The sequence below is a fragment of the Musca autumnalis genome, unplaced genomic scaffold, assembly GCF_047663935.1.
Source record: "Musca autumnalis isolate F117 unplaced genomic scaffold, ASM4766393v1 scaffold_4, whole genome shotgun sequence".
Classification (NCBI taxonomy): Eukaryota; Metazoa; Arthropoda; class Insecta; order Diptera; family Muscidae; genus Musca; species Musca autumnalis.
The window spans coordinates 63,506,272-63,524,486 of NW_027411977.1; the positions used below are offsets into that span (position 1 = coordinate 63,506,272).

An 18,215-nucleotide genomic window follows, 5' to 3' on the forward strand; every position below is an offset into this window, starting at 1 on the left:
ACATTGTGGTATAGGGTATAAAAAGTGTCATCAGGGACCTGATGAATTTTTTTCTATAGAAAAAAAGTGTCATCAGGGACCTGATGAATTTTTTTCTATAGAAAAAAAGTGTCATCAGGGACCTGATGAATTTTTTTCTATAGAAAAAAAGTGTCATCAGGGGCCTGATGAATTTTTTCTATAGAAAAAAAGTGTCATCAGGGGCCTGATGAATTTTTTTCTATAGAAAAAAAGTGTCATCAGGGACCTGATGAATTTTTTTCTATAGAAAAAAAGTGTCATCAGGGACCTGATGAATTTTTTTCTATAGAAAAAAAAGTGTCATCAGGGACCTGTCATCAGGGACCTGATGAATTTTTTTCTATAGAAAAAAAGTGTCATCAGGGACCTGATGAATTTTTTTCTATAGAAAAAAAGTGTCATCAGGGACCTGATGAATTTTTTTCTATAGAAAAAAAGTGTCATCAGGGACCTGATGAATTTTTTTCTATAGAAAAAAAGTGTCATCAGGGACCTGATGAATTTTTTTCTATAGAAAAAAGTGTTATCTGGGCCTAATGAATTTTTTTCTATAGAAAAAAGTGTCATCAGGGACCTGATGAATTTTTTTCTATAGAAAAAAAGTGTCATCAGGGACCTGATGAATTTTTTTCTATAGAAAAAAAAGTGTCATCAGGGACCTGATGAATTTTTTTCTATAGAAAAAAAAGTGTCATCAGGGACCTGATGAATTTTTTTCTATAGAAAAAAAAGTGTCATCAGGGACCTGATGAATTTTTTTCTATAGAAAAAAAGTGTCATCAGGGACCTGATGAATTTTTTTCTATAGAAAAAAAGTGTCTTCAGGGACCTGATGAATTTTTTTCTATAGAAAAAAGTGTTATCAGGGCCTAATGAATTTTTTTCTATAGAAAAAAGTGTCATCAGGGACCTGATGAATTTTTTTCTATAGAAAAAAAGTGTCATCAGGGACCTGATGAATTTTTTTCTATAGAAAAAAAGTGTCATCAGGGACCTGATGAATTTTTTTCTATAGAAAAAAAGTGTCATCAGGGACCTGATGAATTTTTTTCTATAGAAAAAAAGTGTCATCAGGGACCTGATGAATTTGTTTCTATAGAAAAAAGTGTCATCAGGGACCTGATGAATTTTTTTCTTATAGAAAAAAGTGTCATCAGGGACCTGATGAATTTTTTTCTTATAGAAAAAAGTGTCATCAGGGACCTGATGAATTTTTTTCTTATAGAAAAAAGTGTCATCAGGGACCTGATGAATTTTTTTCTATAGAAAAAAAGTGTCATCAGGGACCTTATGAATTGTTTTTCTATAGAAAAACGTGTCATCAGCGACCTGATGAATTGTTTTTCTATAGAAAAACGTGTCATCAGGGACCTGATGAATTGTTTTTCTATAGAAAAACGTGTCATCAGGGACCTGATGAATTGTTTTCCTATAGAAAAAAGTGTCATAAGGGACCTGATGAATTGTTTTTCTATAGAAAAAAGTGTCATCAGGGACCTGATGAATTGTTTTTCTATAGAAAAAAGTGTCATCAGGGACCTGATGAATTGTTTTTCTATAGAAAAAAGTGTCATCAGGGACCTGATGAATTGTTTTTCTATAGAAAAAAGTGTCATCAGGGACCTGATGAATTGTTTTTCTATAGAAAAAAGTGTCATCAGGGACCTGATGAATTGTTTTTCTATAGAAAAAAGTGTCATCAGGGACCTGATGAATTGTTTTTCTATAGAAAAAAGTGTCATCAGGGACCTGATGAATTTTTTTCTATAGAAAAAAAGTGTCATCAGGGACCTGATGAATTTTTTTCTATAGAAAAAGTGTCATCAGGGACCTGATGAATTTTTTTCTATAGAAAAAAAGTGTCATCAGGGACCTGATGAATTTTTTTCTATAACAAGTAAAAAAGTATCAGTCGGCTTTGCCGACAGAGATATACCCTCAGCCTGTGCAAATTGAAACACTTTTTAGGGGGTTTCAAAATTTTGGTTGTATGAACCGACAAAAATGTTGTTTAGGAATAAAGTTCAAAAATTTTGCGGAAAAGGTACTTAAAGGAATGGACCGACATAGATCATGGGGGTGCCATAGGGGGTTTTTACACCCTTCGGGCTGTTTTCTCAAGAAGTATGGACTTGCCCCTGAAACAACTTTTTATACCCTCAGCCTTTAGGCTAAAGAGGGTATTTACACTTTGATACGACCAAAAACGTGCCTAATCGAAATAATGGTTTTAGACCCCAAGTATGTTTGTACGATATCCGTTTCAGACAATTTTGAGTAGATCTAGCAATGTCCGTCCGTCTGTCTGTCTGTCCGTCTGTCTGTCTGTCTGTCTGGCTGGCTGGTGCGCACGATAACTCTCGAACGGATCAATCGATTCGGTTCAAATTTTGGGTATCGAAATATTTTGTCCAGATTCGATTTAAGTTCGAAGATGGGATATATAGGTCCACTCCTTCAGGTACCTCCCCCACAAATGTTCAAAAATTGTAGCAAAATTTGTGCGCACGATAACTCTTGTAGGGAATAACCGATTTGGTCCATACTTTGCACATCGTGTAACTTCTACCAAACTTAGATGAGGTTCCAATATAGACTCAATCGGCCCACACCTTCGGGTACCTCCCACACAAAATTTCGGAAAAGTTCAGTTTAGGACCTGGTCTCGAATCGCTTTGATTTTTGTTTACGCAAGTTGTATTCGCTGTCCTCTATATGACGCTGTAAGTTTCATTAGGGGCAAGTCCACACTTCCTGAGAAAATAGCCTGAAAGTTACAAAAAACCCTATGACACCGTGTGCAGTGGTTGGAGCGCAAGATAACTCTAGAACGGATCTGCCGATTCGTTCCAAAATTTGGCTTTCGTAATATTTTGTCCAAACTTAGTTCAAGTTCAAAGATGGATTATATCGGTCCACTCCTTCCGGTACCTCCCCCACAAAAGTTCGAAAATGTTCGGAAAATTTGTGCGTACGATAACTCTTGAAGGGAGTAACCGATTTGGTCCACACTTTGCACATTATGAAATTTCTACCAGACTTAAATGAGGTTCCAATATGGACTCAATCGGTAAACTCCTTTTAGTACCTCCCACACAAAATTTCGGAAAAGTTCAGTTTAGGACCTGCTCTTGAATCGCCTTGATTTTTGTTGTAACATCTTGTATTCACTGTCCCCAGTACGACGGTACAAGTTTCATCAGGGGCAAGTCCATACTTCCTGAGAAAATAGCCTGAAAGTTGAAAAACAAACCCTATGACACAATGTTTATGGGTGGAAGCGCAAGATAATTCTCGAACGGAAATGTCGATTCCGGCCAAAATTTGGCCTTCGTAATATTGTTTCAAAACTTACTTAAAGTTCGTAGATAAGCCATATCGGTCCAATCCTTCAGGTACATACCCCACAAAAGTTCAACAATTTTCGGAAAAATTGTGCGCACGATAACTCTTGATGCGAGTGACCGATGTAATCTATACTTTGCACATCTCAATATATCTACCATATATAGATCAGGTTCGAATATGGACTATATTTGTCCACTCCATCCCGTACCTCTCACACAAAATGTTGGATAAGTTCACTTTAAGACCTGCTATTGAATCACTTTGATTTTTGTTGAAGCAACTTACATTCGCTGCCTCAATTACAATAGTAAAAGTTGTTTCAGGTACATACGACCAAAATTTTGAAACCCCATAAATACATAAGTTTTTTGTGAAAAAAGTGTTTCAATTTGCACAGGCTGAGGGTATATCTCTGTCGGCAAAGCCGACTGATACTTTTTTACTTGTTCCATCGCAATTAAGGCAGCGAATGTAAGTTGCTTCAACAAAAATCAAAGTGATTCAATAGCAGGTCTTAAAGTGAACTTATCCAACATTTTGTGTGAGAGGTACGGGATGGAGTGGACAAATATAGTCCATATTCGAACCTGATCTATATATGGTAGATATTATGAGAATGTGTAAAGTATGGATCAAATCGGTCACTCCCATCAAGAGTTATAGTGCGAAAAATTTTTCCGAACATTTTTTAACTTTTGTGGGGAGGTACCTGAAGGAGTGGACCGGTAGGGCTTATTTTCAAACTTAAACTAAGTTTGCACAAAATATTACGAAGGTCACATTTTGGACTGAATCGGCAGATTCGGTCGAGAGTTATCTTGCGCTCCAACCACTACACACGGTGTCATAGGGCTTTTTTGTGACTTTCAGGCTATTTTCTCAGGAAGTATGGACTTGCCCCTGAGGAAGCTTGTACCTTCGTATAGGGGACAGTGAATACAAGATGTTACAACAAAAACCAAGGCGATTCGAGAGCAGGTCCTAAACTGAACTTTTCCGAAATTTTGTGTGGGAGGTACTCGAAGGAGTTTACCGATTGAGTCCATATTGGAACCTTATATAACTCTGGTAGAAATTTCATAATGTGCAAAGTATGGACCAAATCGGTTGCTCCCTTCAAGAGTTATCGTACGCACAAATTTTCCGAACATTTTCGAACTTTTGTGGGTGAGTTACCGGAAGGAGTGGACCGATATAAACCATCTTTGAACTTGAACTAAGTTTGGACAAAATATTACGAAAGCCAAATTTTGGACCTAATCGGCTGATCCGTTCGAGAGTTATCTTGCGTTCCAACCACTACACACGGTGTCATAGGGTTTTTGTGACTTTCAGGCTATTTTCTCAGGAAGTATGGACTTGCCCCTAATGAAACTTACAGCGTCGTATAGAGGACAGCGAACACAACTTGCGTAAACAAAAATCAGAGCGATTCGAGACCAGGTCCTAAACTGAACTTTTCCGAAATTTTGTGTGGGAGGTACCCGAAGGAGTAGACCGATTGAGTCCATATTGGAACCTCATCTAAGTTTGGTAGAAATTACACGATGTGCAAAGTATGGACCAAATCGGTTATTCCCTTCGAGAGTTATCGTGCGCACAAATTTTCCGAACATTTTCGAACTTTTGTGGGGGAGGTACCTGAAGGAGTGGACCTATATGGCCCATCTTCGAACTTAAATCGAATCTGGACAAAATATTTCGATACCCAAAATTTGAACCGAATCGATTAATCCGTTCGAGAGTTATCGTGCGCACCAGCCTGCCAGACAGACAGACAGACAGACAGACGGACGGACATTGCTAGATCTACTCAAAATTGTCTGAAACGGATATCGTACAAACATACTTGGGGTCTAAAACCATTATTTCGATGAGGCACATTTTTGGTCGTATCAAAGTGTAAATACCCTCTTTAGCCTAAAGGCTGAGGGTATAAAAAAAAGTGTCATCAGGGACCTGATGAATTTTTTTCTATAGAAAAAAGTGTCATCAGGGACCTGATGAATTTTTTTCTATAGAAAAAAGTGTCATCAGGGACCTGATGAATTTTTTTCTATAGAAAAAAGTGTCATCAGGGACCTGATGAATTTTTTTCTATAGAAAAAAGTGTCATCAGGGACCTGATGAATTTTTTTCTATAGAAAAAAGTGTCATCAGGGACCTGATGAATTTTTTTCTATAGAAAAAAGTGTCATCAGGGACCTGATGAATTTTTTTCTATAGAAAAAAGTGTCATCAGGGACCTGATGAATTTTTTTCTATAGAAAAAAGTGTCATCAGGGACCTGATGAATTTTTTTCTATAGAAAAAAGTGTCATCAGGGACCTGATGAATTTTTTTCTATAGAAAAAAGTGTCATCAGGGACCTGATGAATTTTTTTCTATAGAAAAAAGTGTCATCAGGGACCTGATGAATTTTTTTTCTATAGAAAAAAGTGTCATCAGGGACCTGATGAATTTTTTTCTATAGAAAAAAGTGTCATCAGGGACCTGATGAATTTTTTTCTATAGAAAAAAGTGTCATCAGGGACCTGATGAATTTTTTTCTATAGAAAAAAGTGTCATCGGGACCTGATGAATTTTTTTCTATAGAAAAAAGTGTCATCAGGGACCTGATGAATTTTTTTCTATAGAAAAAAGTGTCATCAGGGACCTGATGAATTTTTTTCTATAGAAAAAAGTGTCATCAGGGACCTGATGAATTTTTTTCTATAGAAAAAAGTGTCATCAGGGACCTGATGAATTTTTTTCTATAGAAAAAAGTGTCATCAGGGACCTGATGAATTTTTTTCTATAGAAAAAAGTGTCATCAGGGACCTGATGATTTTTTTTCTATAGAAAAAAAATGAATTTTTTTCTATAGAAAAAAGTGTCATCAGGGACCTGATGAATTTTTTTCTATAGAAAAAAGTGTCATCAGTGACTGATGAAAGTATTCATCAGAAATGAATGTAGAAAATCAAAAATACTTAAAAAAGATCCACAATTCGCAGCCTGAAAATCTGATAAAAATATTTTAAAATATCCATAACTTATGGGTCTGAAACACCTCCAAAACATCCACTTTTTATGGTTGGATAGTTAAATATATAAATTACTTACCGTTGAATATATTTATTCCTTTGTACATATATTTGATATTGCATTTCCACATGTTTTTGCCAATGTTTCACATCTTGTATATATTTTTCAATTTCCCTTTTTTGTTGCCTCGTGGCCATAACAATATTTTTAGTTATTTTGTAAATATTTTCTTTATCAAACTTTGAACTATTGTTGAGGCTATGCCGCAAAAGATTCAGTTTTCTTTCAACTTGACATGTATATTTTGAAATATGTTCAGAAATATCTATAGATACGTTATGAAATAAGAAGTAAAATAGTTATTAAAATGTGTGTTTCGATCGTATCAAATGGAAAACACAATAAGCTCAATAAGCGTAGTGAAATGTGGTTTTTGCGGCGATTTCTAAACATAACATAACTTTAAAAATGTGTGTTAACAATAAAAAAGTATTTTATTAAAAGTTTTATTATATGTTGTTTTTTTTTCAAAATTCAATATTTTTCGTATTTTGTAAATTATCAACATTGTGTTGGTTAGTAAATAAAAACAAAACAATTGTAAAACATAAAACTTAATATATACATAAGTAATTCAAAATTAATTCAACAATTCTTTACGTTTCTTTTTTACTCACTTATTTCATATTCTTCCACATTATGAATATTTGGTTTCCTTACATTTGTACAATCTATGATAGAGTTGGATGAATCATCGCTTAGTATAACTGTAGACTCCTCTTCGACGTTAGTAGAACGCAAGGGGTTTTTTGATTTTATGCTTTCCTTTTTCTTTATTTTATACTTCTGGAACAGCTTCTCGTTTTTCCTTTCTTTTGTCTGATGTAACTGCCTTGACACTTTTCCTGGAAACCAACAAATAATATTTGAAAATAAAAAACTCTTTCAAAATAATTACTTTTAATATTCACACACCTCTGTTATTGGATTTCTTGATTCTCCTATTAGAAGAACTGTAATCTACATTGTTATTTTCCATAATTTCCACATCACTATCAGGATGAGCTCCGTTTTTGGATTTAGTAGTGGAATATTTATTCTCTTTGTCTGAAATACTTTCTTCACTCGTTTCATCAATGATTAGCTCATCACTAATATCCATCAATGTTGAAATGTTTCCAGAAGTCGACGGCTTAGTGGTTCGTATTTCTGGGTTATTGAAGGAATTTCGGATTGAAGATGTAGTAGCTGTTTGTGATAGACGTTGATTGGAATTCTGAGAATCTTGTAATCGAGGTATTTCTGACAAATCCTCATTATCTGAAATATTTTCATCTCTAATATCCATCATTGTGGAATTGTTTCTAGAAATAGACGGCTTAGTGGTTCGTGTTCCAGAGTTATTGAAGGAATTTGGGACTAAAGAATTTTGTAAAAGAGGTATTTCTGAGAAATCCTCTAAAGAATTTCTGTAACTTCTTATAGAATCATAAACTTCATTTTCCTCATCAGCTTGTGCACTTTGATTAGGAATATTTTTTGAGCTGTGGATGGCTCCAAATTCGATGCCGTCTCGAAATGCCTGAAACTAAATAATAATATTAAATAAAACAAGTAAAAAAGTATCAGTCGGCTTTGTCGACAGAGATATACCCTCAGCCTGTGCAAATTGAAACACTTTTTTCACAAAAAACTTATATATTTAGGGGGTTTCAAAATTTTGGTCGTATGAACCGACAAAAATGTTGATTAGGATTAAAGCTCAAACGTTTTGCGGAAAAGGTACTTAAAGGAATGGACCGACATAGACCATGGGGGTGTCATAGGGGGTTTTTACAACCTTCGGGCTGTTTTCTCAAGAAGTATGTACTTGCCCCTGAAACAATTTTTACCATCGTAATTGAGGCAGCGAATGTAAATTGCTTCAACAAAAATCAAAGTGATTCAATAGCAGGCCTTAAAGTGAACTTATCCAACATTTTGTGTGGGAGGTACGGGATGGAGTGGACAAATATAGTCCATATTCGAACCTGATCTATATCTGGTAGATATTATGAGAATGTGTAAAGTATGGACCAAATCGTTCACTCCTATCAAGAGTTATCGTGCGCACAATTTTTCCGAATATTTTTGAACTTTTGTGGGGTAGGTACCTGAAGGAGTGGACCGATATGGCTATCTACGAACTTAAAGTAAGTTTGAAAACAATATTACGAAGGCCAAATTTTGGCCGGAATCGGCATTTCCGTTCGAGAATTATCTTGCGCTTCCACCCATAAACATGGTGTCATAGGGTTTTTTTTTCAACTTTCAGGCTATTTTTTCAGGAAGTATGGACTTGCCCCTGATGAAACTTGTACCATAGTATAGGGGAAAGTGAATACAAGATGTTACAACAAAAACCAAGGCGATTCGAGAGCAGGTCCTAAACTGAACTTTTCCGCGATTTTGTGTGGGAGGTACTCGAAGGAGTTTACCGATTAAGTCCATATTGGAACCTCATCTAAGTCTGGTAGAAATTTCATAATGTGCAAAGTATGGACCAAATCGGTTACTCCCTTCAAGAGTTATCGTACGCACAAATTTTCCGAACATTTTCGAACTTTTGTGTGGGAGGTACCGGAAGGAGTGGACCGATATAATCCATTTTTGAACTTGAACTAAGTTTGGACAAAATATTACGTAAGCCAAATTTTGGGCCGAATCGGCAAATCCGTTCGAGAGTCATCTTGCGCTCCAACCACTACACACGGTTTCATAGGGTTTTTTGTAACTTTCAGGCTATTTTCTCAGGAAGTATGGACTTGCCCCTAATGAAACTTACAGAGTCGTATAGAGGACAGCGAATACACCTTGCGTAAACAAAAATCAAAGCGATTCGAGACCAGTAGTGGGATTCTGTAACTCATTTTTGCTGTTACCGACAAAAATCGGTAAAATAAATCGCAAAATTATGACTAAAAACATAAAGAAAAGTTGGCATCACTGTTTGAGTCGGTAGAGGCTAGCGACTACTTTTTATTCATCGTTAACTTACCGAAAATTTTCGTTAATTATCGAAATTATAAGCATTTTAATTTTACCGACAATTATCGATAACAGCAAAAATGAGTTACAGAATCCCACTACAGGTCCTAAACTGAACTTTTCCGAAATTTTGTGTGGGAGGTACCCGAAGGAGTGGACCGATTGAGTCCGTATAGGAACCTCATCTAAGTTTGGTAGAAATTACACGATGTGCAAGGTATGGACTAAATCGGTTATTCCCTACAAGAGTTATCGTGCGCACAAGTTTTGAGACAATTTTTGAACATTTGTGGGGGAGGTACCTGAAGGAGTGAATCTATATGGCCCATCTTCGAACTTAAATCAAATCTGGACAAAATATTTCGATATCAAAAATTTGAACCGAATTGATTGATCCGTTCGAGAGTTATCGTGCGCACCATCCTGCCAGACAGACAGACAGACAGACAAACGGACGGACATTGCTAGATCTACTCAAATTTGTCTGAAACGGATATCGTACAAACATACTTAGGGTCTAAAACCATTATTTCGATGAGGCACATTTTTGGTCGTATCAAAGTGTAAATACCCTCTTTAGCCTAAAGGCTGAGGGTATAATTACAAGTTGTGGTATGAAGAAACTCCTTTTAAAAATATCCTTTAAAATAAGGTGTCGAATCAATAAGGTATCGCCATGGGATTGACTTTATCTTTAAAACATATTTTGTTTTAAACTACTTTAAAGAAAGCAACTTACATCAGAGCATTCCAGAGGTCCTTCTAACACCTCATCTATATCTTCATTAGCTTCAGAGTGTACACCATTTGTATTTGATAAATTTTGATTTTGAGTTCCGCTTTCTTGAATTTGGCAAGTATTTCCTTGTATTAGATTTTCGGTGATATTAATAATATTCTTATTTTCTATTATTTTCTCATTTTCTATTAATTTCTCATTGGATTGTGGATTATCGATTTTTGTTTTCGCCCTGGGGCTTGGTTTCACATTATTGCTATAAAACAAAATATGTGGAGGAAAAAGGAAATATAATCCATTCAAATTATTATTCTGTAGAGGAATTCTGCTACTCATTTTTTGATTATCGACAAAAATAGTGAAAATTAAAACGTAACGTTATGAAAATCAAACAAGTAAGAACGGCGTTAAGTTCGGCCGGGCCGAACTTGTTATACCCTCCACCACAAGTTGTATTGAAGTAAAATGGAATAATTAGTTTCCTTTCGTGTATGAAGGAGACTTAATAATAAATTTCAGCAATTTCGGTAAAACAATGTGAGGCACCATTCTATGGGGGCTATTTCAAAACGTCGATCTATACCGACAAATTTCTGACGGAAAGATTTTAGGCTCAAAGAAGACTAAATACCAAATTTCCTATATTTCGGTAAGAGAATGTGGCTAAAACTAAAAAAAATACCAAAAACCAAGAAGTAAGTTTCTATGGGGATATAGGAAGACGTGGACCAATACTGATAATACTCTTCTGGAATATTTTATAACTCTTGGAAGACGAAATAACGAATTTCAGCCATTTCGGTTGGATATTGACGTCACAATCTTCAGTATTACGTGGACCTATACCGACAAATTTAAAGGGGAAGTTTGAGTACCCCCAACGAAGTCTAAATACCAAATGAAGGCATGGACCGTTAACGACAAAGTTCTGGGGGGAAGTTTTATACCACCAACGTAGACTATGTACCAAATTTCAGCCATTTTGGTAGGATAATGAAGATAAAACCTTCAAAATACCGACAATCGGGAGTTACCGTTATATGGGGGCTATATGAAGGTGTGGACCGATACCGACAAAATTCTGGGGGAAAGTTTTGTACCCCTAAAGAAGACTACGTACCAAATTTGAGCCATTTTGGTAGGATAATGAAGCTAAAACCTTAAAAATAGCGAAAATCGGGAGGTACCGTTCTATGGGGGCTATATAAAGGTGTGGACTGATACCGACAAAATTCTGGGGTAAAGTTTTATACCCCTAAAGAAGACTACGTACCAAATTTCAGCCATTTTGGTAGGATAATGAAGCTAAAACATTAAAAATACCGAAAATCGGGAGGTACCGTTCTATGGGGGCTATATGAAGGTGTGGACCGATACCGACAAAATTGTGGGGGAAAAGTTTTGTACCCCTAAAGAAGACTACGTACCAAATTTCAGCCATTTTGGTAAAATAATGAAGCTAAAACCTTAAAAATACCGAAAATCGGGAGGTACCGTTCTATGGGGGCAATATCAAAACGTCGACCGATATATCCCATTTTCAATACCAACCATCCTGCAAGTAATAAAAACTTCTGTACCAAAATTTGACTCTCTATCTTTAAAATTGCGAGCTGTATCTTGATTTCAACAGACAGACAGACGGACGGACGGACAGACGGACATGGTCAAATCGATATAGAATTTTATGATGATCAATAATATATATACTTTATAGGGTCTCCGACGAATATTTCGATGTGTTACAAACGGAATGACAAATTTAATTATACCCTCCATATGGTGGAGGGTATAAAAATGAATAAAAGTTGACAACACTGTTGCTATCGATAGGATTTAGCGGGAACTTTATTTTGGTTGGTCCCTGGCCACACTAGAGTAATTTCACTGAAATTTTGACACGAAATTATGCGTTTATAGATCGAGTTCCATAGCAGAGTAAAATCATGAAATTGCTGCAGTGGGAAATTCAATCTAAGAACGCCTAATTTCATGAAATTTAGCTCTAGTGTGGACCGAGACATTTGAATTTTAGCGATTTTTGTCGGTAACAAGAAGAAAAAAGAAAGAATTTCAGAATCCCACTACAGGTGTAATTTTTTTTTGTAATTTAAACCTGTGTAAGCGACAATCTGTATCGGATGAGTAATTTGTAAAAATTTACCAATATTGAAAAATATTTACATACGTATATTTATGTGTATGGAACTCTTTTTTATATCTTTACCGCATGTGTTGTTTTTTCAAGCCTTGTTTCTGGGGGCGCTTTTTTGGTTTTTTATTTGGTACATAGTCTTCATCACTATCTTCAGATTTTCTCTGCCGTTTGCTACGTAATTGGTATATGGCATGTTTTGTTTTAACGGTACATTTTTGACGTCTGCTTGAAACCGGAGTTCCGGTTATAGGAGGTGATGCCCTTTGAGGACTTTGTGCCAAATTTGTTTCTAATTGCTCATTGTGGTTTCTTGTTAATGTATCTGCATGTTCCGGTAAAACTTCTGATAGTCTTTCTAAAATGTTCTCAATAACGTCTGCAAGAAATTTATTTGTTTTATTTTATAAATTGTAAAAATAAAAACATACCTTGTGAAATAAGTTCCTCATCGTCTATGTCATTAAATGGATTTTCATTAACGTTATTGGTTTCTTCAATTCTTGGCGTTATTGTTGTATCGTTTAAAGGTACTTCAAAATTGTCTGCAAGTCGATTGAGAATCATGTCGTTTATTAGCAATTATAAGGAAGTTTCAGAGTTGCATACCTGGCAAATTTTCGTTATCGTTGTTATGGTCTTCTGATTGTATATTATCTGAAATTAGGGAAAAGAGGATCATGCTAGTGTTCACATTTTATTTAATTAACGTTGTTGTAACTACAAATCACGCCTGTTCAAATAAAGGGTATTAATTCGAAATGTTATATTTTTCAATAGAGACAAAAAACTGTAATACTTTGAAGATATTGTAAGCAAACAAACGGTATTATTCGACGAAAAATAATGAAAGATTTTTACAGTGTATCATTTGTTTAATGTGAAATTTTCAAAATTTCGAGCAGGTGCTAAATGCTCTGTTCCAGAACCTGCAAAAATCTAGTATTTTTAAAAGTTCTGCCAAATTTATAAAGGTAACATTCTAAACATTTCAAAATAGTAGGTTCTGAAAAGGAGAAAATTTTTGTAAAATGCAAGAAGAAGCATTTGCCTTTGGTGGCTATGAGTTAGATCAATTTAGATTAGATTGAATTTGGATATGAAATTATAAATTACATCCACATTAGTAGCTGTCAATGATTTCAGCATTTTCGGTCCGCTGTCGTTAAGGTAGGTAACGTGAAAGTGGTCTTAGGAAAATACAAATAAAATATACATATTGCATTATATCACACCTTGTAAGGGATCATCTTCATTGTTGTCTATTTGTGGAATATCAGCTTCATATTTTTCAGCAACATTACCTCGGGTAGCTACTTCATATAAAAAGTAGTGTAGCACTTCATGTTTTCGAATACGATGTTGTTCTTCATTTGACAAAAATATTTGCAACACATTCTCGTTGGTTGTTATCGGGAAACTATCAATATTGGAATCATTGAAGTATACCAGCAAAAAGCCAGATTCACTGAAAAGTTAAGTCGGAACATTTGAGATATTATTAAAAAGAATAAGAAATAAGATCATTTGTAATTAATTACAAGGGTTAGCCTGAGTATGGCTTCAAGAACAAATGACAACAGTACATTTGTTCTTGAAGCCACATACGCAAGCAATTTTATTCATTGCCCAATTATATGTAACTAAACAAGTTACATATAATTGACTAAAACATTCGGTCATAGTAATGATCTCGATGAGGCATATTTTTAATTATCCTAAAGACTAAGGGCATAAAAAGTTTAAACGAAAATTTGCTAAAACAAACTTACATTTTTATATTTTCAATTTGAAATATACCCTCGACTTTTTTATACGACCTGTAGTCGGAGGTGGTACATGGTTTAAAGCGTCCTTCAAATGAAAGTGTTTCAATATTTAAATCAATCCAAAATTTGTCAAAATTCTTTAACGATAAGAAATAAATAATTTAAAAACAACGAAAATCATTGATTTCTTCCAACTTACCAGGCGTTTAAAGATGTCATATTTATTTCCAATGTTTATATAGTCACAATAAAATGATAGATTTTTGGTATTATTCATTACATGGTTGTAGTTATTCAAAAATTCACGAGTTCTCTATAAAAAAATTACGTAAATGAATATAATTTCAAAATAAATAAAAAATTAAAATAAATTTGTTAATAAGCAAATGTATTTACTAATTTTATGTCTTTTGTAAATGAAGCCAAATTATATACATATAAAATTTCAACCTACCTTTAAATACATTGATGGATGTTGAGTTTCCTTTATAATATTTATCAATTCATTTTCATTTATGTTGAAACGTCGTAATTTAATGGCTTTGAATTCCAGATCCCATTTACTGGTATCAATACATTTCATTAACATTGCAAATAGACGCAATATTAACATTTGTGTTTTGTGGTTTATTCCATAAGAATATGGTGTCCACATACAGGCTCTGTAAACAACAAAAAATTTTAATAATTCCAACCACTTCATTAAAAAAAAATATTTTTTTCTCACATTATACCAGGTTGCAAAGTATTCAATTGTTCCAAAATACCACATGGAAGGTTTCTCAAAAGTCTTTCCATAATTTTTAATAACTTAAAATGATAGTCTGCAATATCTTCTGTTGTATATTGCAAATATCCGATTATGTATGTTATGGTCGAAATTGCGACATCTTCAAATAGTCGTCTAAGTGTTCTCACTTGAGGATTTATAAAATCCTGGATACACTGAAATAAAGCAAGTGAAAAAAAGTTACGTTTGACTGTGCTGAACTTTTTATATCTTCTACCATGAAACGTGGACTTAGGGTCAAAGTTTCCGATGAAGAAGTTTTGTACACACTGGGAACCTTAAATGACAAATTATAACTAATTCGACAAAACAGATAGATACCTAAAATGGAGATGTATCGTTACATGGGAGCTATACTGAAACACAGACCAACGACTAAACTTTTTGTTGGAGTAGTTTTAAAGTGTCTGGAAATCTTAAACTTCAGTTGATTTGGCCGGAAAACGTACAAAAATCCTGAAAATATTTCAAATCGAGAGGTAATTATATATGGGGGCTATACCTTACACCTTAAATCGGATGCTACTGTTATGTGGGGCTTTTACAAAACATGCACACTGGGAACCTCAAATGTCAATCTGCACCTAGTTAGGTTAAAAATTGTAAAAACAAAGATTTTTGGCGGTGAAGTTTTGTGGCCACTAAGAACCTTAAATGTCAGCTTACCACTAATTCGAACAAAACCAGTAAGGAAAAGATCAAAGTCGGGCGGGGCCGACTATATGATACCCAACACCACTGTGAATATGTAAACTATATATGGGAACTATATCAAAATCTTAACCGATTTCGATATAATTTCGCACATTTATTTCCAGACCGAATTCAGACACACATTGCAAATATCATTGAAATCGGACTTATATAGCGTGTTTGGTGCAGCAAATACGCGAAATCGGCCGAAAATATATATGGGAGCTATATCCAAATCTGAACTGATTTCGATATAATATGGCACATTTATTTCTAGACCGAATTCAGTCACACATTCCAAATTTCATTGAAATCGGACATATATAGCGTGTTTGGTACAGAAAATACGTGTAATCGGATGAAAATATATATGGGAGCTATATACAAATCTGAACCGATTTCGATATAATTTGGTACACTTATTTCTAGAACGAAATCAGTCAAACATTCCAAATTTCATTAAAATCGGACGTATATAGCGTGTTTTGTGCATCAAATACATGAAATCGGGCGAAAATATATATGGGAGCTATATCCAAATCTGAACCGATTTCGATATAATTTGGTACATTTATTTGTAGACCAAATGTAGTCACATATTCCAAATTTAATCGAAATCGGACATATATAGCGTGTTTGGTACAGAAAATACGTGAAATCGGATGAAAATATATATGGGAGCTATATACAAATCTGAACCGATTTCGATATAATTTGGTACACATATTTCTAGACCAAATGTAGTCACACACTCAAATTTTCATCGAAATCAGACTTATATGGCGTGTTTGGTGCAGCAAATACGTGAAATCGGGCGAAAATATATATGGGAGCTATATCCAAATCTGAACCGATTTTCACCAAAAGCAATAGCGTTCTTCCTATGGCTAAAAAAATTATAGTCCACAATTTTCAACTGAATCGGACAAAAAATGCGACCTGTACGTTGCGAACAAAAATACATGGACAGACGGACGGACATGCATAAATCGATTCAGAAAGTGATTATATGTATATCACCAAAAGGAACTATGGATCTATTTCGTTTCCTTGTGTATGTTACATACAAATGCACAAAGACATAATACCCCTTACCACAGTGTGGTGTAGGGTATAAAAAGTATCCAAAATCCTCATATCGGAGGGTACCATTATGTGGGGGGGTTATACCAAAAATGTTACCCTAAACCTTAAAATACAAAAAAACGCGAGATACCATTATACCAAACCGTGGACCGACGGAAGATATAGTGACATGGGTAAATATACATACAAATTTTTGATACAGATTTATTTCGGAAAGTCACAAAAGGAATGACAAATTTAATATGCCTTTCTTCGAGCCTAAAAAATTATAAAAAAAGAACATGGAAATGACGAGAGTTTTGAACTGCAATTAATCAGCTGAAGAGCAATGAGAGAGCAGGAGCTGATATGCTATCAGCCGAACTGTTCAAAATTCCTGAAGATATGCTGTTAAGGAGTATGTATCTGTTGTATCTGGATGGAGGTCCGCATAACCCCATGTCCCATGCACAAGAAATCCGACATTTGCATACTATATAGGCATAAGTCTCCTGTAGTGCCGCTAAGGGTATTGAGTAAACGGTTAAAATATAAATATCAAACGAGGTGTCAGACAAGATGACTCGTGTGACTTCAACATCCTACAGGAAAATAAAAGGCGGGATGTTATGTTATACCTAACAAATAGTGAAAGAATAACACTTCATACACTAAAGGAAACTCCATATTTACATTAGGCAATTTTCTTTGCGCCAATTGTCAGTTTGCGGGTGAGAGAGGGTGTTGAGATGCAAATGGTTAACATATGCCTCACCTCTCTCTACATCAAACTGACAATTGCCACAAGGAACATTTCCTAATGTAGATATGAAAGACAGGTAAGAGCCACATTAAAAAAAAAATAAAAAGATAAGTCTGCCAAGGTGGATTTGGTAGTTAATAAGCCCAGCAGAAATCTTCGAAAGATGGTCCATGGTCTAGACATGGTTATATCGAACGATTGGGTTGGTTAGGTTATGTCATGAGAATGAACAATAACGCCTCCACAAGAAAAACATGGTCTCAGAATCTTATGATGTCTACGACTCGGAGTAAGAAGCCAATAGATAAAACATTATCTAATTGTCCACATTATTCTTCATTATACAAATCCAAATTAATCAACACAGCTTACCAAATATAAATTACACCACTTTAAGGCAACATCAAAAATACCCGGCAATTGTTCTTGCATGTAGCGTTCAATTTTCATTAGGCCCTTTGCATATATTCGCAAATCGTTTGGCTCCTTAAAATAGCATAACGTTATTAAGATATTTCAATTTATAATGGATAGCTTACCAAATCTTCAATATTTTCTTCAATAGAATCAATCACCGATAGCAAATTATTGCAGCGGTCGTTCATTTTTGCGGTAAATCTTCAATTTTTAACGTCGCTTGAAATAAAAAACGGCTGATTGAAAGCGTCTAACTGACAGTTGGAATGTATTTTTTTTCGGGCATGAATTTGTTGTTTGACGATAAATTGATTAGTTTTCTGTTGTATGGTGTTGCCAACCTAGTTATGATGGCAAGTTGGGCAACTCTGCTTGTCACGTAGTTTTGACATTTCTAATCA

The 18,215-nt window shown here is 34.9% G+C and overlaps 1 protein-coding gene across 1 annotated transcript; it reads right to left on the reverse strand.

The window, feature by feature from the left end:
• Positions 1–6,888: 6,888 nt before the first annotated feature.
• Positions 6,889–18,121, reverse strand: LOC141402447 (uncharacterized). Its single transcript, XM_073983751.1, has 13 exons — positions 17,937–18,121; positions 17,770–17,883; positions 14,814–15,031; positions 14,541–14,748; positions 14,286–14,399; positions 14,090–14,223; positions 13,553–13,785; positions 12,927–12,974; positions 12,749–12,862; positions 12,390–12,696; positions 10,163–10,418; positions 7,372–7,984; positions 6,889–7,301 (listed from the first exon to the last, which is right to left on the reverse strand). The coding sequence occupies exons 1-13, from the start codon at positions 18,000–18,002 to the stop codon at positions 7,066–7,068; spliced, it is 2,661 nt and encodes an 886-aa protein (XP_073839852.1). The 5' UTR covers positions 18,003–18,121; the 3' UTR covers positions 6,889–7,065.
• Positions 18,122–18,215: the final 94 nt, after the last annotated feature.